Source organism: Conger conger, chromosome 18, assembly GCF_963514075.1.
Source record: "Conger conger chromosome 18, fConCon1.1, whole genome shotgun sequence".
Lineage (NCBI taxonomy): Eukaryota > Metazoa > Chordata > Actinopteri > Anguilliformes > Congridae > Conger > Conger conger.
In genome coordinates this window covers 6,697,501-6,720,000 of record NC_083777.1, presented here as the reverse complement: position 1 = coordinate 6,720,000, position 22,500 = coordinate 6,697,501, and the positions used below count along the sequence as shown (strand labels likewise).

Here is a 22,500-nt window from a genome sequence, read left to right as displayed (position 1 = left end):
TTGGGGTGTATGAGGGTGTGGGTAGGGGGGCAGTAGGGTTTGGGGGTTGGGGTGTATGAGGGTGTGGGTAGGGGGGCAGTGGGGTTTGGGGGTTGGGGTGTATGAGGGTGTGGGTAGGGGGGCTGGTGCTGTTTGGAGCCTCATGTTCTGGCAGGCAGCAGCCTGCTGGTCCCAGGGCTCCCGTCACAAACCCATCTTTAAGCTCCTGCAAATCAGACCAGCCCTCGCCAAGGCATTATATTAAGCCCTGTTTGGGATGATTAACAAATGGCTGTTTTTTCTCTCTGTCATTCTTTTTTCCATCTCTCTCCCCCTCTTTCTCTCCCTCTCTCCCTCTCTCCCCCTCTCTCCCACTCTCTCTCCTGTCTGAGAAGCGATGAAGGCTTCAGTCGGGCCAGAGAAGTTTTTTTTTGACACCGCAGACAAATGAACAGTTAACGCGGCGGTGTAATTGTGTGGCAGCAGTACGGCGCTTTAATTGTGCGGTTGGAGCGCTGGCTCTCTGGGCCCGGGACCAGCGGCCTGTTTGAGCAGCACAGAGCAGCTCACACAGTCTCAACCTGCACGCTCACAGAGCAGCTCACACAGTCTCAACCTGCACGCTCACAGAGCAGCTCACACAGTCTCAACCTGCATGCTCACAGAGCAGCTCACACAGTCTCAACCTGCACGCTCACAGAGCAGCTCACACAGTCTCAACCTGCACGCTCACAGAGCTGACACAGTCTCAACCTGCACGCTCACAGAGCAGCTCACACAGTCTCAACCTGCACGCTCACAGAGCAGCTGACACAGTCTCAACCTGCACGCTCACAGAGCTAACACAGTCTCAACCTGCACGCTCACAGAGCTCACACAGTCTCAACCTGCACGCTCACAGAGCTCACACAGTCTCAACCTGCACGCTCACAGAGCTCACACAGTCTCAACCTGCACGCTCACAGAGCTAACACAGTCTCAACCTGCACGCTCACAGAGCTCACACAGTCTCAACCTGCACGCTCACAGAGCTCACACAGTCTCAACCTGCACGCTCACAGAGCAGCTAACACAGTCTCAACCTGCACGCTCACAGAGCAGCTAACACAGTCTCAACCTGCACGCTCACAGAGCTCACACAGTCTCAACCTGCACGCTCACAGAGCTAACACAGTCTCAACCTGCACGCTCACAGAGCTAACACAGTCTCAACCTGCACGCTCACAGAGCTCACACAGTCTCAACCTGCACGCTCACAGAGCTAACACAGTCTCAACCTGCACGCTCACAGAGCTCACACAGTCTCAACCTGCACGCTCACAGAGCTCACACAGTCTCAACCTGCACGCTCACAGAGCTCACACAGTCTCAACCTGCACGCTCACAGAGCTCACACAGTCTCAACCTGCACGCTCACAGAGCTCACACAGTCTCAACCTGCACGCTCACAGAGCTCACACAGTCTCAACCTGCACGCTCACAGAGCTCACACAGTCTCAACCTGCACGCTCACAGAGCTCACACAGTCTCAACCTGCACGCTCACAGAGCTCACACAGTCTCAACCTGCACGCTCACAGAGCTCACACAGTCTCAACCTGCACGCTCACAGAGCTCACACAGTCTCAACCTGCACGCTCACAGAGCTAACACAGTCTCAACCTGCACGCTCACAGAGCTCACACAGTCTCAACCTGCACGCTCACAGAGCTCACACAGTCTCAACCTGCACGCTCACAGAGCTGACACAGTCTCAACCTGCACGCTCACAGAGCTAACACAGTCTCAACCTGCACGCTCACAGAGCTGACACAGTCTCAACCTGCACGCTCACAGAGCAGCTGACACAGTCTCAACCTGCACGCTCACAGAGCAGCTCACACAGTCTCAACCTGCACGCTCACAGAGCAGCTAACGCAGTCTCAACCTGCACGCTCACAGAGCAGCTCACACAGTCTCAACCTGCACGCTCACAGAGCAGCTCACACAGTCTCAACCTGCACGCTCACAGAGCAGCTAACGCAGTCTCAACCTGCACGCTCACAGAGCTGACACAGTCTCAACCTGCACGCTCACAGAGCAGCTAACGCAGTCTCAACCTGCACGCTCACAGAGCTAACGCAGTCTCAACCTGCACGCTCACAGAGCAGCTCACACAGTCTCAACCTGCACGCTCACAGAGCTGACACAGTCTCAACCTGCACGCTCACAGAGCTGACACAGTCTCAACCTGCACGCTCACAGAGCTAACACAGTCTCAACCTGCACGCTCACAGAGCTCACACAGTCTCAACCTGCACGCTCACAGAGCTGACACAGTCTCAACCTGCACGCTCACAGAGCTAACACAGTCTCAACCTGCACGCTCACAGAGCTCACACAGTCTCAACCTGCACGCTCACAGAGCAGCTAACGCAGTCTCAACCTGCACGCTCACAGAGCAGCTCACACAGTCTCAACCTGCACGCTCACAGAGCTAACACAGTCTCAACCTGCACGCTCACAGAGCTAACACAGTCTCAACCTGCATGCTTACAGAGCAGCTAACGCAGTCTCAACCTGCACGCTCACAGAGCTAACACAGTCTCAACCTGCACGCTCACAGAGCTCACACAGTCTCAACCTGCACGCTCACAGAGCTGACACAGTCTCAACCTGCACGCTCACAGAGCTAACACAGTCTCAACCTGCACGCTCACAGAGCTCACACAGTCTCAACCTGCACGCTCACAGAGCAGCTAACGCAGTCTCAACCTGCACGCTCACAGAGCAGCTCACACAGTCTCAACCTGCACGCTCACAGAGCTAACACAGTCTCAACCTGCACGCTCACAGAGCAGCTAACGCAGTCTCAACCTGCACGCTCACAGAGCTCACACAGTCTCAACCTGCATGCTCACAGAGCTAACACAGTCTCAACCTGCACGCTCACAGAGCTCACACAGTCTCAACCTGCACGCTCACAGAGCTAACACAGGTGAGACGGCCCCACTGTGACGAGCCAGCGTGCGTTTTGCTGCTCTGAGTGTCCCCTTTAGCCTGGCTGATGTACGCTACAGGCCTTTAGCCTGGCTGATGTACGGTACAGGCCTTTAGCCTGGCTGATGTATACCTTTAGCCTGGCTCATGTACACTACAGGCCTTTAGCCTGGCTGATGTACGCTACAGGCCTTTAGCCTGGCTCATGTACGGTACAGGCCTTTAGCCTGGCTGATGTACGCTACAGGCCTTTAGCCTGGCTGATGTATACCTTTAGCCTGGCTCATGTACGCTACAGGCCTTTAGCCTGGCTCATGTACGGTACAGGCCTTTAGCCTGGCTGATGTACGCTACAGGCCTTTAGCCTGGCTCATGTACGGTACAGGCCTTTAGCCTGGCTGATGTACGCTACAGGCCTTTAGCCTGGCTGATGTACGCTACAGGCCTTTAGCCTGGCTCATGTACGGTACAGGCCTTTAGCCTGGCTCATGTACGGTACAGGCCTTTAGCCTGGCTGATGTACGCTACAGGCCTTTAGCCTGGCTGATGTACGCTACAGGCCTTTAGCCTGGCTCATGTACGGTACAGGCCTTTAGCCTGGCTGATGTATACCTTTAGCCTGGCTGATGTACGCTACAGGCCTTTAGCCTGGCTGATGTACGCTACAGGCCTTTAGCCTGGCTGATGTATACCTTTAGCCTGGCTCATGTACGGTACAGGCCTTTAGCCTGGCTCATGTACGCTACAGGCCTTTAGCCTGGCTCATGTACACTACAGGCCTTTAGCCTGGCTCATGTACGGTACAGGCCTTTAGCCTGGCTCATGTACGGTACAGGCCTTTAGCCTGGCTCATGTACGGTACAGGCCTTTAGCCTGGCTCATGTACGCTACAGGCCTTTAGCCTGGCTGATGTACGCTACAGGCCTTTAGCCTGGCTCATGTACGGTACAGGCCTTTAGCCTGGCTCATGTACGGTACAGGCCTTTAGCCTGGCTCATGTACGGTACAGGCCTTTAGCCTGGCTCATGTACGGTACAGGCCTTTAGCCTGGCTCATGTACGGTACAGGCCTTTAGCCTGGCTCATGTACGGTACAGGCCTTTAGCCTGGCTCATGTACGGTACAGGCCTTTAGCCTGGCTCATGTACGGTACAGGCCTTTAGCCTGGCTCATGTACGGTACAGGCCTTTAGCCTGGCTCATGTACGGTACAGGCCTTTAGCCTGGCTCATGTACGGTACAGGCCTTTAGCCTGGCTCATGTATGCTACAGGCCCTGTGATCGTTCTGTGTGCTGCACCTGAACGGGTTGCCAGGTTTGAGGCTGGACATCACTAGCAGATGGGGGAGTCAGAGGGCCTGGGTGAGGAGTTCACTGGCGTGTGGTTTTGTAGGACGGACTCGTCGTCCCCAGCCATCACCTCCGGCAGGACCACCCCTGGCAACCCTCCCGGCACAATAGACTCCTTAACTCTCTGCACCACCTCTGGCAGCCCCCGCAGCACCGAGGCTGTCGCGCAGTCTGGGCTGGCCACCGGTCTGGAATGACACCAGAGCACAGACCCACATTCTGAGCGCCGCTCGGACCAGATTTGAGGAGCATTTCAAACACGGTTATTCTCCGGGCGAAGGTGCACGCATGGGTAAAACGCGAGCCGCGCCGTTAGCCTTCGCGGGCGAAGTGCGCGGGGTCGCGGGAGTTTGCAGCATCGCCTCTACTTTCTTTTCTCCCGTTTCCTGTGAAGCGCTGTCGGGCGAGCATAGCGCACGCCGCTCCTCTCCCGCCTGCTAATGAATTCATAAATGGGCGCCTCTCTTTATTAGTGCGCTTAACAAAGTGTTAGCTGGGGTTCCTGTGACAGGCTGCGAGTCGGAGACACCTCGTTACGGAGGCGCTCCGTGTCCCCACGGCGCGTCGCCTCCTCTGGAAGTGGGAAGATGGCTGCCCGCGTTTCAGCTGGTCCCTCCCACCCACCAATCCGCAGCCTGACAGAGGCGTACCGCCGAAGACCTCCGTCTCCTCAAATTAACATGAGCAGGTGTTTTTCTCTGATGTGTTAATTAAGAAAAGCTGGTGTCATTATGCTTTAAGTGGCTGTTACAAATAGAACATGTTGTTTATTTTCTATCAAAAAAAAAAAAAAAAAGAAGGAAAAAAATGACGGGAGCTGTCACCGTGGCTGGAGCGGGAGGCTCGCGGATGCGGCTGGAAATGTGATTTAACGTGTCTGACATTCTCCATTAAACCGCTCTCCAGATTCTCCCTTTTAATGAAAAGCAACGCCGCCGTACGAAAATTGCCTGATGGGTCCAGATTAGTTTCACGAGGACATTGTACTGTAGCTGGCGAGCCACTGATCCGAATGGAGGAGCGGACAGAGTAGGGTTGGGCAGGGGTTTCCGCTCTGAGGCGATGTGAAGTCATTATCTTTGCCACAGGGGTGGAGTCGGGGAGCGTGTCATCACTCTATTATGTAACAGTATCACACCATCAGATTATACAGATTAACTCAAAATCGCAATTTGCCATGTGAAAAGTCGGAACAGTTGTGGCTGGTTAAGAGCCTTTCCAGTCTTTAGTTGATGGAAGCAGAGTTTAAACAAGCTTGGAGAGCCTTCATCCCGCGTATGCTCTGGTGTCAGGGAGTGTGATGTCACAGCGTTGATGTCACCGGTCAGGACCGGTTGAGGGCCTTTTCACGGACAGGGGCTGTGAGACACCGAGCCTTTGAAGGACCGGTTGTGAGGAGTTGGGTACAGATTGGGTTAAAGCTTTCACAGAGAAAGAGAAACGTGGAGTTATTTCCTCCCAGTGTTTGTTAACCCGAGCAGCTTGCTATTTCTGTACAATACGATAATGTGCTGAAAGATCGCTGTAATTTCCTTAGTCTTTTTTTTTTGTACTTATTGCGTGTGCTCTTTCTCTCCCCGTTTGTGCATAAATCACACACGGTGCTTTTGATCATCTCGAGCTTGGGAGAAAACACCTTGTGACACTTTGTTCTGAAGGAGGCTGAAACACTTGTTCGTCTCAGATGTAACTCAAATGGCACTCTAGGAAAAACAATACTGTAAATGAAGCCGTTAATTGTCTCGGTTTGTAAAAAAATAAGAAGTCGTACGACCTAATCGTAGTGCTGTACGTTCTTATTAAAGAAGTAATGTCGTGTGGCACATAAACCCATATGTTTGCTCTTGATCTGCCTCTCAGACTGAGTCAGGTGGTCCTTTTAAAACTCAATCTCTCTTTCTGCTTTGCCATTGGCCTGGTGTGCGAATCCAATCGCACGTGCCAATCATAGCTCAAGGCATTACTGGAACGCTGTTCCCAGCAAATCATTACGAGCAGTTACGAGTCTGTTTGAGTAGTAAACAAAAATAGCAAACATTTCTGGTCTTAATTACGTTTTATGGTTTTGTTGTTTAAATAATAGCGGTGTTCATTACATTTTATGTATTTATTTATTTGTGCTGTAATTCGGCGAGGTGGGGAATTTTAGCATCATGGCAAGCTTCTCCAGGACAGAAATGTGTGTGGGCTTTCCTCTGCCACAGCCGTCTCTCAGCTTCAACAGCTCTGAGAAAGCAGAGTCTGTGTGCTCTCTCAAAATGGCTGCTTCTTCACAAACCATTTTGTCATATCTGCAGAACACTTCTTAAGAATTTTTGGCGGAGGCCATCTTGAAGGGCCTGACGACATGTCCGTGCTCAGCCCTCCCCTCTCGGAGCAGGAGAAAGGAGGGCGCAGGAGGTGCCGTCGGAGGCACACAGCCGCGCCTCCACAGCCCCCCGCGCTCAGCGCTGTTGACACTCCTGTAATCCTGCTGTTGGTTATTAAATAGAGCAGTCTGGAGTGGCAGAAGTTTTGCATGGTAATGCAGGCTGACCAGCTGTTGAGCAGATGTTGTTTGCGGTCGTCTCCGCCCGCCACGGTTAAAGGTGTGTGTGTGTCCTTACGATTCGTCGCTGACCTCCCTCACCCCCGCCCCCCCCCCCCCCCCCGGCTCGTGTCGCGCTGCTCCAGAAGAGAGCCGGGCTGTGATTGGCCTATAAAGGGCAAGCACCTGCCCCAGAAAGGTGATTGGTGTGCTGAAGTCCTGCAGAGAGCTAATGATTCTGACCTGCTGATCGGGCTTTGTGAGATGTGACTCCTGCTGTGTAGTGTTGTGTCACATAGAACATGCTGTATATACTTCATATTCTGTACGTACAAAACCAGCATACATACAGTACAAATGTACATGCATGCCTACATTCATACATACTGTTTATACATATGTACAGTACATATATAGTACATACATAGACTTGCATACATACATGCATACATCTGTTCATAAATACATACAGACATACAGTAAAGATATACAGTACTGGACATGCTGGCAATAATTTATTAAGAAAGGGAATCCTGATTCCTTGGCTGTAATGTGTAATGTATTTTTCGGAGGCACAATGTCACTGTAGAGCTGCTATTGCTTCCCCGTTCAGTGGTTTAGGCTGTTGTGGGAATGAACGATCTTCTCCTCTCTCCCTCTCCGCAGGAGAATACATTAAGAACTGGAGACCGCGGTACTTCCTGTTGAAAACGGATGGCTCCTTCATCGGGTACAAAGAGAAGCCCCAAGATGCAGACCTCCCTTACCCTCTCAATAACTTTTCTGTGGCAAGTGAGTGATGACCATATGCGCTGCATATAACACACTCACCGTTGAGAAAAGCAACACACCTTCATTGGTCCTAAATAGCGTGATAATTTAATACGATATTGTGTACCACAATCCGTGGAGAAAAAAACATGGGAAGGCTTAGAATGTGTATCCTAACCGGAGTGAGAAGCAAAATTCCAGCACGTTACTTGAAATTAAAAAATAAAATTTCCTCCTTTTTTTTTTGTTATTTATTTTTAGATTCCTTCATATGACTGCTTTGGTTACTGACATGTTTCACAGAAAATTGGCAGGATCTGCTGAAACTTGAAAAAAAAAAAAAAAAAAAATGTTTTTCGAAGTTTTTCAAATAAGTCTTTGACCCAAGTCTGCTAATTAGCGTTTGTGATTGTGTGCTGCACGTGAGTCTGGAGTCATATTGCAATCTCAGACTGTTCCAAATCCTTTGTCCACTCACAGATTTTGTAAAACCTCTTTGGAGTCCTCAGTATAACTCGCCGCTCTGTTTGCACAATATGTGCATAAATTCCAGTCTCTAAAACTTTAGAGTAATGCATCCATAATTATTACCACATTAATTTCTGTTAATGCCACTGAAGATGGGCTGGTCTAGAGAGTCGCAGCTCTAGAGTAACAGGTACAGCAGTGTGAAGCTGGTCTAGAGTCACCGCTCTAGAGTAACAGGTACAGCAGTGTGAAGCTGGTCTAGAGTCACAGCTCTAGAGTAACAGGTACAGCAGTGTGAAGCTGGTCTAGAGTCGCAGCTCTAGAGTAACAGGTACAGCAGTGTGAAGCTGGTCTAGAGTCGCAGCTCTAGAGTAACAGGTACAGCAGTGTGAAGCTGGTCTAGAGTCACAGTTCTAGAATAACAGGTACAGCAGTGTGAAGCTGGTCTAGAGTCACAGCTCTAGAATAACAGGTACAGCAGTGTGAAGCTGGTCTAGAGTCACAGCTCTAGAATAACAGGTACAGCAGTGTGAAGCTGGTCTAGAGTCACAGCTCTAGAATAACAGGTACAGCAGTGTGAAGCTGGTCTAGAGTCGCAGCTCTAGAATAACAGGTACAGCAGTGTGAAGCTGGTCTAGAGTCACAGCTCTAGAATAACAGGTACAGCAGTGTGAAGCTGGTCTAGAGTCACAGCTCTAGAATAACAGGTACAGCAGTGTGAAGCTGGTCTAGAGTCACAGCTCTAGAATAACAGGTACAGCAGTGTGAAGCTGGTCTAGAGTCGCAGCTCTAGAGTAACAGGTACAGCAGTGTGAAGCTGGTCTAGAGTCACAGCTCTAGAATAACAGGTACAGCAGTGTGAAGCTGGTCTAGAGTCGCAGCTCTAGAATAACAGGTACAGCAGTGTGAAGCTGGTCTAGAGGCACAGCTCTAGAGTAACAGGTACAGCAGTGTGAAGCTGGTCTAGAGGCACAGCTCTAGAATAACAGGTACAGCAGTGTGAAGCTGGTCTAGAGTCACAGCTCTAGAATAACAGGTACAGCTGCAACTACTTCTGACCTGTTACAGAACACCATGGTGACCATGCTCTCTGGGATAATGTTTCAGTGGGAACATTTCATGCTGGCATCTTATATATTTCTGATTTAATGCTCCCTCAGGTTGTGAAGTTCATTAATGGTATGGTGTGTTATTCAAATTGTGAAAATAGAAAAAAAGCAGTGATTACAGCAAGTGATTACAATAATTCACTATTTATGTTTTGGTTAAAATGGGTAATTATTTTATAATGAATAGCTGTTCTTGGAATAATGTGATTTTGTTCAGTGTATAATTATTATGCATAATTGTCTATTATTGTTCTGTAAGGCTGCTTGATTGAATAATTTTTTTAATTGGATGTAGCTTTTTGTACAAATCTTTGTTTCTGTCAATGAGAAGTACAACAGGCACTGCACTCTTCCTCCCCCCCGTTCAGTACAGTATTGCATTGCACTGAAAGATCAGGGTCACCAGCGTCCAAACATCTCATTTGCTTCTTTACTACAGTTTTGTGGACAGGTGGCATTTTTTTTAATGTGACGTATCTTATCATAATAGCCCTGTTACATTATTGGCATTTGACAGACGCTCTTATCCAGAGTGACGTACAGTTGATTAGACTAAGCAGGAGAGAATCCTCCCCTGGAGCAATGCAGCGTTAAGGGCCTTACTCAAGGGCCCAACGGCTGTGCGGATCTTATAGTGGCTACACCGGGATTAGAACCACGACCTTGCGTGTCCCAGTCATTTAACCACTACGCTACAGGCCGCCCCTGTTAGTCCCTATCCATGCTAATAATGCTTTCTGTGGCCTAGAACACTGACCCTGAGCTCAGTAAGCCAGTAGAGAGGGGGTTTCTGGCGTTTGGCGTGGTGTCGGAGAGGTGATTTGTGGGGAGTGAGGTCTGCTGGGAGGCCTAGACCTGTGTCCATCTGAGCATGCTCCTGAGCATCACCAGTCTCTGTGATTTCTCTATGATTTCATACAACATTTAGTAAAATAACCAGTTACATCTTCCTTTTAGGCTACTGCTTTGGAATTACATTCACATGCATGACATCATTTAGGCTGGTACCCCCCACAGCTGTCTGTTACTGGCTGTGCATATGGATGGTGTTGTTTTAATGTCAGATGGCTTTGGAGAGGGTTGACATGAAGGCTAGTTACGTGTGTACTTCTGCAGTGTGCAGTGTGGAGTAGGAAGATAAAAAACAGGTGTAGTGCCTTACATCCCGTTAAGCATTTCTCATGCTGAGTACCTTTGATAACCTCAATTAAACAAAGTTTTGAAAGTGTTTTTCAATAACAGACAGCTTCCTTTTCAGCCGCTCGTCAAAGTTAAGAGTTGTGAAATTATTCAGTCTGTGAGTCTGCGGTGGATGATTCATGCTTTGAGTGCCGAAAGTGACAGGTTCTGGGCTGTTTAATTGGCGTCTGAGAATCCTTACCAGTTGTATCTTCAATCTAAACTTGTCATCTGCGATCAGACGTAGTGAAATAAACAACACTGTAAGCCTTGTTCCCCCTACCCTGTCAGAAGGTGTCATATTATGTCTTGCGATGGCACACTCTTTAATGACCTTGTGTCATGCAATGGTTTTTGCGTGTGGTGCGAAATAGAGGTTTGTTTTTAATGCGGCAGGTAGCGGTATGTAGCATCCTCATTAACCTTCCCGCCTATATTTAGGCCGCCCAGTGGCTGAGCTGCGGCCAGAGGGACCTCATTATGTGCCGAACGCGGCGCCATTGTGTTTCACCTGTCGCCTGTGTATCCAGCCTAATGCATTCACTCAAGGTGCTTCTTATTTAACCCCAGGAGTGACCCCGGTCCCCACTGCTGGGCTGGAACGAGAGAGAGCATGCGTGGTGTTAGCATGTCCGCTAACGCGCTGCTCAGACCTGACCCTGCGTCGCTGCTCCCACAGTGCTGTTTTCACTGGTCCATCGTTGCTGTTTTCACTGGTCCGTCGTTGCAGTGGAGTCGTGATTACAAAATGATATACGTCCAATAATTTAATAAACATATTATTTTCTATAATTATATCCTATTCTAAATAATAGCATTTGGAGAAATGGTAAAAAATAGATGAGCTCATTTTTATTTTACAGATTATATTGATATACCTTTTGTACATATGATATACACTCATTGAGCACTTTATTAGGAACGCTATACTAAGACTGGATAGGGCCTTCTTTTTCTCTCAAAACAGCCTCAATTCTTCATGGCTTGGATTCCACAAGATGTTGAAAACATTTCTTTGAAATTATGTTCCATACCACATCCCAAAGATGTTCTATTATATTCCAGTGACAGGGAAGGCCACTGAAGAACATTGAACTCATTGTCATGTTCATGATTCCAGTTTGAGATTACTTTTGCTTTGTGACGTGGTGCATTATCATGCTGGAAGTAGCCATTAGAAGATGGGTACATTGTGGCCATGAAGGGATGCACATGGTCAGCAACAATACTCCAATGTGGCATTCAAGTGATGATTGATTGGTATTAAGGGGCCCAAACTGTGGCAAGAAAACATTCCCCACACCATTACACCACCGCCACCAGGCTGGACTGTTGACACAAGGCAGGTTGGGTCCATGGATTCATACCATTGACGCCAAATTCTGACCCTACCATCTGTATGCCTCAGCAGAAATCGAGATTCATCAGACCAGGCTGCATTTGTTCAGTCTTCAACTGTCCAGTTTTGGTGAGCCTGTGCCCACTGCAGCTTCAGCTTTCTGTTCTTGGCTGACAGGCGTGGAACCCAACGTGTTCTTCTGCTGTTGTAGCCCATCCGCCTCAGAGCTGACGTATTGTACATTCTGAGATGCTTTTCTGCGTTATCTGAGTTACCGTAGCCTTTCTGTCAGCTGTCATCTCATGATTTTATGCATTGCACTGCTGCCACACGATTTGCTGATTAGATAACTGCATGAATAAGTAGGTGTACAGGTGTTTCTAATAAAGCGCTCGGTGAGTGTAAAGTATATTAATATATTTGTGTTGTTTCGGAATTTGAAAATCTTTAAGCTATGATTAAAATAATTGAATGGATTGGGGCTTTGGGTTGAGAGGTATAATTATGACTGTGGAAAAAGCTTTAGAGAGGAAATTGACAGAACTGTTGTGGGAGGAATATTGGTGAGCAGAATTTAACACGATATGAGGCATGAGGAGGTTAGTGACTTCACTGAACCTCTCTTCGGGAAGGGCCCTCAGCATTAATGTCCCATTATCCTCTCTTTCTTCTGCCCCTCGCAGAATGCCAGCTGATGAAAACAGAACGACCAAAGCCCAACACCTTCATCATCAGGTGTCTGCAGTGGACCACGGTCATCGAGAGGACCTTTCACGTGGACTCTCCCGAGGAAAGGTGGGCCTCCTCTCTGGCACAGACCTGAGCATTATGGGATCCCTCCAAATGAACCGTAATATGGAAGCCCATTTGGCACGAATGAGCCATGGCACACTCAGCTTAGACAGAGGCAGCATGGCTGAACTCGGGTGTCCCAGGAAGAGAGGGAATTTGAGTGTTTGAAGGTCAGCTCCAGTCATTTGGCTTGGAACGTGTGATTCTTTGTGAAAGCTGCCAGGCCTCCCATGTAATTTTAGTGAAGTATGAGATGGACTGAAGCTTACAGTAACATTGAAGCTTTGCACAGACTGAGGCTTTGCCAGGATTTAAGCTTCACACAGACTGAAACTTCTAATTTCCTGACGCTTTGCACAGACTGAGGCTTTGACAGGATTTAAACTTCACACAGACTGAAACTTCTAATTTCCTGAAGCTTTGCACAGACTGAGGCTTTGCCAGGATTTAAGCTTCACACAGACTGAAACTTCTAATTTCCTGACGCTTTGCACAGACTGAGGCTTTGACAGGATTTGAACTTCACACAGACGGAAACTTCTAATTTCCTGAAGCTTTGCACAGACTGAGGCTTTGCCAGGATTTAAGCTTCACATAGACTGAAACTTCTAATTTCCTGACGCTTTGCACAGACTGAGGCTTTGCCAGGATTTAAGCTTCACACAGACTGAAACTTCTAATTTCCTGACGCTTTGCACAGACTGAGGCTTTGCCAGGATTTAAGCTTCACACAGACTGAAACTTCTCATTTCCTGAAGCTTTGCTCAGATAGAAGCCTGACATTGACTGAGGCTTCACATGGACAAAAGCACTAAAGCCTTGCGCAGAATGAAGCTTTGCATAGACTACAGCTTTGCGCTGACCAGAGCTTTGCATGAGCTGATGCGTCACACAGACTTAAGTTTTCACACCGACTCAGGCTTTGCACTGACTTCTCTGGGACATTTCTGTGACATTTTACGTAATAGTTTGTGAGCAGCTAATTGCCGCATTTTAAAGAAGCTAGTTTCAAGTTAATTTCAAACCGTATAAGTGCCGATCCAAGCATAATTGGACGACGGTATTGCTTCTCGTTCACACGCACTGTTCCACCCGTAGTCTTTCATATGAACTCCACCTGTCTCTTTTTTTTGTGTGGAAATGCAAATGATGGAGCAGTGCTGGAGACACAACACAGAATGAAAACAAACAAGGTGATTAACAACAGTCCCTGCGACGGGGCTACAAAGTGAGCTTTCAAGTAGCACTGGCATAAATTATCCAGCTGTTCTCCCTGGAAGGAAGGTGTGTATTTTTAGAAAGAGCTGTTCTTCTCCGTAAGACTGGAAGCGATAAGAGCTGTGTGTCTTCAGAGATGGCGGAGAGACAGATGCCTGCGAGATGGCGAATGCATCTGAGCCTGAGCTCAGAATTGGAAGTCCAGGAAGTCGGACTTGACATTGGCGGAATAGGCGCTTTAGTCCTCGATTGGATGTGACCGAGGGGGATTAATTTTGACCACAAAATGTGATTGTTTTAGTCGTAGTCTTCTGCCTGGTTTAACATGCGTTCATGTTTAGCTGCCTGATCGCCGTGTTGTATCTGATCGGAAAGTTACCCAATCATGTGCTTGCACCCACCATGCAAACATGCATATTAATGATTGCATGAAATATACCAATATGGTGAGCCAAGCTTTGCCTCCATACTTTCTGATTGAACTTACCTTTTATCCAGAGTCAGTGTTGAAACTCACTGTACTATACCATGTGTCCATAGTCAGTGTTGAAACTCTCTGTACTATACCATGTATCCATAGTCAGTGTTGAAACTCACTGTACTATACCATGTATCCATAGTCAGTGTTGAAACTCACTGTACTATACCATGTATCCAGAGTCAGTGTTGAAACTCACTGTACTATACCATGTGTCCATAGTCAGTGTTGAAACTCACTGTACTATACCATGTGTCCAGAGTCAGTGTTGAAACTCACTGTACTATACCATATATCCAGAGTCAGTGTTTCCAGCTGGCTCAGGGCCAGGAATAGAGGCACCTGTCAAGAAAAACAGAGAGCGCTTCATGAATATACGGCAGCTGCTGGAACCAAGCCCAACTGTGTCCCATTATCTTACTCATTATCTCCCATTATTCTTCAGAAGAATAAAGGATTGATTTGGACTCAACTACTATGGCATTCACTGGTTTACCAAGTGGCCATGTACGTAAATGTGAGTGCTCATTCTCCTTAGAAATCTGTCCTGAGTCTGAGTGCAGTGCACAAGTCCCTGAGGAGCTTGGGGGTCCAGAACCACTGGAAGGACGTTTGTTAGACCGGCACTGAGAATGTCATCAATCGATTTTTATTTGTACAAAGGGGCTTTGTCACAAAGCAGCTTTACAGAGAACCTCCCTCCAAGAGTACGCCTAGGGCAACAGTGGCAAGGAAAAACTCCCTGGCTAACAGGAATAAACCTTGAGCAGAACCTGACTCAGTGGGGCAACACATCTGCCGCTGGTTGACACCGGTTTGTTGTAAAAATGATAGTAAATAATCGAAACAGATGAATTATAGTACATAAATGTCCAATCCGAATGAATTCAGTCCCAGCAGAGATGACTCCGGTCAGGTGGACAAACGTCTGTGTTTGTGTCTGATAGGGATGAGTGGGCAGATGCCATTCAGACTGTGGCAGACAAACTCCAAAGACAGGAGGAGGAGAGGATCCAGTGCAGCCCCACGTCGCAGATCGACAACATCTGTGAGGAGGAGATGGACACCTCCACCAGCCACCACAAACGCAAGGTGAGCGCTGAGTCCAGTTCAGACCCACGGGTCACCACCAGACCAGCTGCAGCTCAGAGTCCAGTTCAGCCCCACGGGTCAGCACCAGACCAGCTGCAGCTCAGAGTCCAGTTCAGCCCCACGGGTCAGCACCAGACCAGCTGCAGCGCTGAGTCCAGTTCAGACCCACGGGTCAGCACCAGACCAGCTGCACCTGGCGACTCTTTGCAAAAGAATCTCAAAACTTGTGGTTTTCAACACACGTCACATCAAAGTGACAAGATGAGACATTGTTTATGGTTACAATAGCAATGTAAGCTTTAACTTGTAACCTGTAACATGTTAAAATCCCTGGACCCTTGTTTTATTGAGGGTTACCAGTTTACCTTTTTCATAAGACAGGATATCTCTTACCTGTACAGTTCATTAAAGATGACAAAATGGGCCATTCCTTTGTGAGCGAATTCACTAATTTATACACTTCTTATTCCCGAAAGGATATTATTACCTTGCAAGAATGTAAATGATGTTTGTAGCTTGGCTTCCAGCCTTCGTTATTGAGCAATAACCTTTATTTCTTTCGTAGACAATGAATGACTTTGACTACTTAAAGCTCCTGGGTAAAGGAACTTTTGGAAAAGTCATTCTGGTGAGGGAGAAGGCAAGTGGCAAGTATTATGCAATGAAGATTCTGAAGAAAGAAGTCATTATTGCAAAGGTAAAGTATGTATGTATTGTTACTTGATGCAATTCAAATGTAAAAGTTCAAGCCAAAAACCTCCGGTCTACTTTGATGCTGTGGAGGTGTCTGACAGTGGTGTAGGGTTTCCACGCACATTCTTCCAAATCCGTGTCCTCTTTTTTTCAGTTAATTTTTAAAATTATGCAAATCGGTGGGCATCCTCTGCCTGGGTGTTGCATTGAGCAGGTGGGTTTTTGGCTTCAGGACAGTGGCAGTGTCTAAAATCCATTCCCATTCACTGAGCACCTGTCTGTCTGTCTGTCTGTCCGTCCGTCTCTGTCTGTCTGTCTGCTCCCGCAGGACGAGGTGGCTCACACGCTTACGGAAAGCAGAGTGTTAAAAAACACGAGGCACCCTTTCTTAACCGTGAGTATTCCTCCACAGGCTTGTTGAAGCTGCCCCCCTTCACGTGTGCTGCAGGTTTGATTGTATGTACACGGTACCCCTAGAGACTAATTATAATACAGAGAATAAACTGTTATAAATTAACAGCCCAAATGCAGCTCCGCATCTGTTGAAGTCAGTGCGGAGAAGCCATTTTACTGACACTCCAGATGCTGTTGTGCGACGCAAAACACACACACCAGGTTTAGCAAAACAATTAAGGAGTGCAATTAAAGACGACGTTCCCTCAGCTTCCATTTTCAAAGTTATATATCGGCGCTCTGAAGAAAACTGCTACAACTGTTCTGGCTGTCACTCCGCGCCATCTTTTATTCTGAGAGAAAAGTCCTTCTCCCTCCAAAAATACACGCATTTGTGTTGTACAATATTACCTGCGAAGATTGCGTGTGCGTGTGTGTGCGTGTGTGTGCGTGTGTGTGCGAGTGTGTGTGGTGTGTGGTGTGTGGTGTGTGGTGTGTGCGTGTGGTGTGTGCGTGTGTGTGTGCGTGTGAGAGTGTGTGTGTGTGTGTGTGTGTGTGTGTGTGCTAGAGATAGGAGGAGAGAGTATCTTTGCTGCTAGTCTGATGGTCAGTGTCTCCTTCTGTTTCAGTCTCTGAAGTACTCCTTCCAGACTAAAGATCGCTTGTGCTTCGTTATGGAATATGTCAATGGCGGTGAGGTACGTCATTTCGGTCACATGCTAAACACTACCTCTCTAATCTGTTGTGTTCAGTGAAAATGTATTTAAATCTTAAAATGCAGAAAAACTCATACAGAACGTGTATTTTCTCTTGAATAAGGTTGAAATGGGTAGATAACTACTAGTACAACATGGAATGCATATTCCATGATTAAAGAATATCTCTATAATATCGAATGGTTTTGACAGTTTCGATATCTAGTGATTTCATTTAAAATGAAATATAATCTGGTGGAAAAAAGTTGCCTCTTTTTCCACGGTGGTCCTGTTCCTGGTGTCTTTCATACACCTGTGAGCTCATAATCGAACCGTAACTCACGAGCCATGCTCATCCATCAGAATGGCCACTAGAACTCCCCCTAATTATGTGCACAGCCTGAATCTGCCCACACGCTGCCGTGCGTTATGGTCCACTGGCCTGGTACTGCATCACCACACGCATACGTACAGGCACCATGCGGCAGCTGTGGCCACACCCTGCACCTCCTCTTTCCTGCAGACTCTGCGTCCCTGACAACACAGCTCTCTGGTGTGGCCAGTGCCATTCACGTGCGGTTAATGCTAGTGCTGTGTAATGCTACAGAATGGTCTGGGAGCCAGTGTGTTAATGCTATGCTGTGTACAGTCTGTTAATGTTACGCTCTATAGAGAACGAGTGTGTTAATGCTACACTCTGTAGAGAGCCAGTGTGTTAATGCTATGCTGTGTACAGTCTGTTAATGTTACGCTCTATAGAGAACGAGTGTGTTAATGCTACACTCTATAGAGAGCCAGTGTGTTAATGCTATGCTGTGTACAGTCTGTTAATGTTACGCTCTATAGAGAACGAGTGTGTTAATGCTACACTCTATAGAGAGCCAGTGTGTTAATGCTATGCTGTGTACAGTCTGTTAATGTTACGCTCTATAGAGAACGAGTGTGTTAATGCTACACTCTATAGAGAGCCAGTGTGTTAATGCTACTGCCCCCGTGGAGAGACCGTGTTTTAAAAGGGTCTTTCACTTTGATGTAACATAATTTTGTGGAGCCTACCATATTGTATTGTATTGTATTGTATTGTATTTGCAAAGCGTGAATACTAGCAGTATCTGCTGTCCCAGCATTGCCCTTCCTTCCAGTTGTCAGGCTCCCATTCACTCACATTCATTTTCGCTATGTTATTGCTATGCTTTGTATAGGGAGCCCGTGTGCTCTCTATACAAATGGTGTGTGGGGGAGTGTTGCACTAGACCTGTGACCCCCTGCTGGCTCTCCTGGTTCTGGCTGCACACGGCACGCGAAGCAAGATTTCCTTTTTTCATTCCATCACAGGAGACAGATTCTCTGGTCTCAGAGTATATGAATCAAAAGCCAAACTCCTCTACAGTTTTAGCGCTTCTTAACACACAGATGTTAGCCTTACAGTTTCACCGCTTCTTAACGAACAGCTGTAAGCCTTCCTGCGTCACGTTCCTGTCCGCTCAGTTTCATCTCGTGACGAACCCTCAAACTGTCTGTTCGTTTCGGGGGGCGCGCGTTCGCAGTGCGCAGATTCGGAAAAGAAAACTTCCAGAATGAAATCCCATCACGGGCTGCGTTTTGCGAGACAATCTGCCGTTAATTCCCGGAGCCTCACCATCACCTGCTCCCCCGCCGGTGCCGCCAGCTCTGGCCCGGGAACCCTCACCTGCACGCGGCCCCGTGTCCATCCCGCCTTCCGCAACCTGAGCGCTCCCCGCTGCCAGCCATCTTATGAGCGCGCACCTGTCTCTGGCTGCCGGGCCGGGCAGCCTGTTAGCGCTCCCCGGAAGACCTCAGCGCGCCCCCCCCTCCCTCCTCCTCCCGTGATTGGGCTGGGGGGTGGGGGGTGGGCTGGAGCAGAGGCTTGACCGGGCCGGGGAGGACGGGGGCGCCCTCACACACGGCGAGGCGCGGGAAGGTGCTTTAACGGCACGCCGTTAACCTGCGAGAGCGGCGGAATGCGTTTAACGAGGCTGGCGTATTGATTAAAATACTGATTTAACAGGCCGCGCGGCTCCCCTCCGGACCGGCGGGGATGATGCGCCAGCTGCCGTCTGGGTTCGGCGGAGTCCTCCGAGAGCGCGCGCCATCTATCATCTCAATATGGCGAAGGGAGGCAGTTTGTGTTGTGTTAATTTCCCCCAATAAATCAGTAATTATTGCAATGCCATCCCCGCTGTTTATCCTGCAGCTGTTTTTCCATTTGTCGAGAGAGAGGGTGTTCTCCGAGGACCGCACGCGGTTCTACGGCGCGGAGATCGTCTCCGCCCTCGACTACCTGCACTCCGCCAAGATCGTGTACCGCGATCTCAAGGTAAGCGGGGATACCAGCCGAATCAACCGCTCCAAGTCTGAAAGTATTCAGATATGGGTACTTTTTTTTTTTCCTGGTGTGTGTGTGTGTGTGTTTTTCTTTTGGTGAACATTTCATGTGTGGGTTGGAATGTGCAGAAATGTAATTAAAAGCTGAGGGTTTGGGGGGTGGGGGAGCAGGTTTCTGGCGGCTGTGAAGGATGCGGTAGTGTTTTGCTCAGAGACTTGGAGCAGGCGAGGCCAAACCGTGCCAGAATAGGCAGCGCTATTAAAATGAAAAAGGGCCTTTTATGGGTGAACGGCTCCGAGTCGCTTTCCCCGTCCTACAGTGGGAGTAGGAACAGGGTGGCTTTGTTTAATGATGTTCTTCACCATGTGGTCATATTACTTTACAGTGCATCCCTGACCCTAACTCTCACACTGAAACCCTGACCCTAACTCTAACTGTCTAACCCTGACCCTAACTCTCACACTGAAACCCTGACCCTAACTCTTACACTGAAACCCTGACCCTAACTCTTACAGTCTAACCCTCACCCTAACTCTTACACTGAAACCCTGACCCTAACTCTTACACTGAAACCCTGACCCTAACTCTTACAGTGCATCCCTGACCCTAACTGTAACACTGAAACCCTGACCCTAACTCTTACACTGAAACCCTGACCCTAACTCTTACACTGAAACCCTGACCCTAACTCTTACACTGAAACCCTGACCCTAACTCTTACTGTCTAACCCTGACCCTAACTCTTACTGTCTAACCCTGACCCTAACTCTTACACTGAAACCCTGACCCTAACTCTTACACTGAAACCCTGACCCTAACTCTTACTGTCTAACCCTGACCCTAACTCTTACACTGAAACCCTGACCCTAACTCTTACAGTGTAACTCTGACCCTAACTCTTACACTGAAACCCCAACTTGGTTGCAGCTGTGCTCTGTCGCTGGACTATAAACTGGCCTTTACACTGCACACATCACCATTCAGTCCTGTCCCACACTGCCCATTGCACGCATAAAGGGACCAGACCAGGACCAGTCACGTCTTACACTGCAGGCCTTGCAGTGGACCAGCCAGGCCCTGTCCTTTCCCATAGAACACCTGTACTGTAATCAGCAGTGTACAGTGTGATCTGCATTGGCTGTTCTTAAAGCCATACTGCGCAAGATGTTTAGCCTTGCAGTGGCCCTGTGTTTACAATCAAAGACGTCTCCTCCATCCTCACCCCTACCCTCTCATTTGAGGGCAGGAAACGCCCTGGAGTACAGCGAATGTAGCCAGCTGGATAGCTAGGGGTTATGTGTCTTACAGGACACGGAAAACAGGCCAGCTCTGCATCTCTTCTCCCCCCCCTGGTGAACTGTGGCGGTTGCCAGGAGAGTCGATGGTTGACTCTGGTTTCTGAACCCCGGCGGTTGTTTCGCTTCACTGCGCTTGTGCTTCTGCACTTCTGCCACAGCCACAGCCAGCTACAAACACTCTGCTGTCACTCAGAGGTCAGGAAGTCCTGCCATGTGTTTCTTCCACTCACGGACCAAGCCAGCTGATTTCACTAATGACTTCTACCTCCTGGCTGGTGGATTGCGCTAATTAGCAAATCCAGGTGATTGGAACAAAATACTGGGGATGACTTTCACTTTCAGAACCTGGACTTTCCACCTCTGCTGAATCCTGATTCCTGATCCCCCCCCCACACACACACACACCCTCCCTCCAAACACAAAGTGTCCTGAACGGAGGATAGAAGAAGAAATACTGGCAGAGGAGCATGGATTCTGCAAATGTGCAGAAAGAGATTGCCTCTGCCTCTTAGATATGACTAATAATTAAATTGATATAATATTTTAAAGGTAGAAATGCTACATATTGAAGGATATGTGTGGAATTGCGTGTTGTTGATTGGAGGAGTGAGGTGTAGTTAAGGAGGTGTAGAATTCCTGGAAATACTGATTTTTGTTTTCCCTCCTCAGTTGGAGAACCTAATGCTTGACAAGGATGGTCACATCAAGATCACCGACTTTGGCCTGTGTAAAGAAGGAATCACAGACGCTGCTACCATGAAGACCTTCTGTGGTACGCCCGAGTACCTGGCACCAGAGGTACAGTACAGCACCCCTTTCAGTACCTCCATCACCCCAAATCCCATCACCCCAAAACCCATCACACCAAACCCCATCACCTCAAACCCCATCACGCCATTACCCCAAACCCCCAAACACCATCACCCCATCACACCAAACCCCAAACTCCAAACCCCATCACCCCAAACCCCAAATCCCATTACCCCAAACCCCAAAAACCAATCACCCCAAATCCCATCACACCAAACCCCATCACACCAAACCCCATCACACCAAACCCCATCACACCAAACCCCATCACACCAAACCCCATCACCCAAACCCCATCACCCCAAACCCCAAATCCCATTACCCCAAACCCCAAAAACCAATCACCCCAAATCCCATGACCTCAAACCCCATCACGCCATTACCCCAAACCCCCAAACACCATCACCCCATCACACCAAACCCCAAACCCCAAACCCCATCACCTCAAACCCCATCCCACCATTACCCCAAACCCCCAAACCCCCAAACACCATCACCCCATCACCCCATCACACCAAACCCCAAACTCCAATCCCCATCACCTCAAACCCCATCACACCAAACCCCATCACCTCAAACCCCATCACGCCATTACCCCAAACCCCCAAACCCCCAAACACCATCACACCAAACCCCAAACTCCAAACCCCATCACCTCAAACCCCATGACGCCATTACCCCAAACCCCCAAACCCCCAAACACCATCACCCAAACCCCCATTACCCCAAAAACCAATCACCCCAAACCCCATCACCCCAAACCCGTCACGCCATTACCCAAAACCCCATCACCCCAAACCCCAAATCCCATCACCCCAAAACCCCATCACCCCAAACCCCAAATCCCATTACCCCAAATCCCATCACCCCAAAACCCCATCCCCCCAAACCACAAATCCCATTACCCCAAACCCCCTCACCCCAAAACCGATCACCCCAAACCCCATCACGCCATTACCCCATCACTCATCACCGCAAACCCCATC

The 22,500-nt window shown here is 48.6% G+C and overlaps 1 protein-coding gene across 1 annotated transcript in view; it reads left to right on the top strand.

Moving 5' to 3' along the window:
* The window catches only part of LOC133118278 (RAC-gamma serine/threonine-protein kinase-like), a 69,756-nt gene that overhangs the window by 32,653 nt on the left and 14,603 nt on the right, over positions 1–22,500 (top strand). The window contains exons 2-9 of the mRNA XM_061228136.1: positions 7,499–7,624; positions 12,382–12,493; positions 15,134–15,278; positions 15,844–15,975; positions 16,300–16,365; positions 16,994–17,062; positions 19,275–19,397; positions 21,374–21,502. Coding sequence (XP_061084120.1) covers positions 7,499–7,624; positions 12,382–12,493; positions 15,134–15,278; positions 15,844–15,975; positions 16,300–16,365; positions 16,994–17,062; positions 19,275–19,397; positions 21,374–21,502 — 902 coding nt within the window. The remainder of the gene's footprint in view (positions 1–7,498; positions 7,625–12,381; positions 12,494–15,133; positions 15,279–15,843; positions 15,976–16,299; positions 16,366–16,993; positions 17,063–19,274; positions 19,398–21,373; positions 21,503–22,500) is intronic.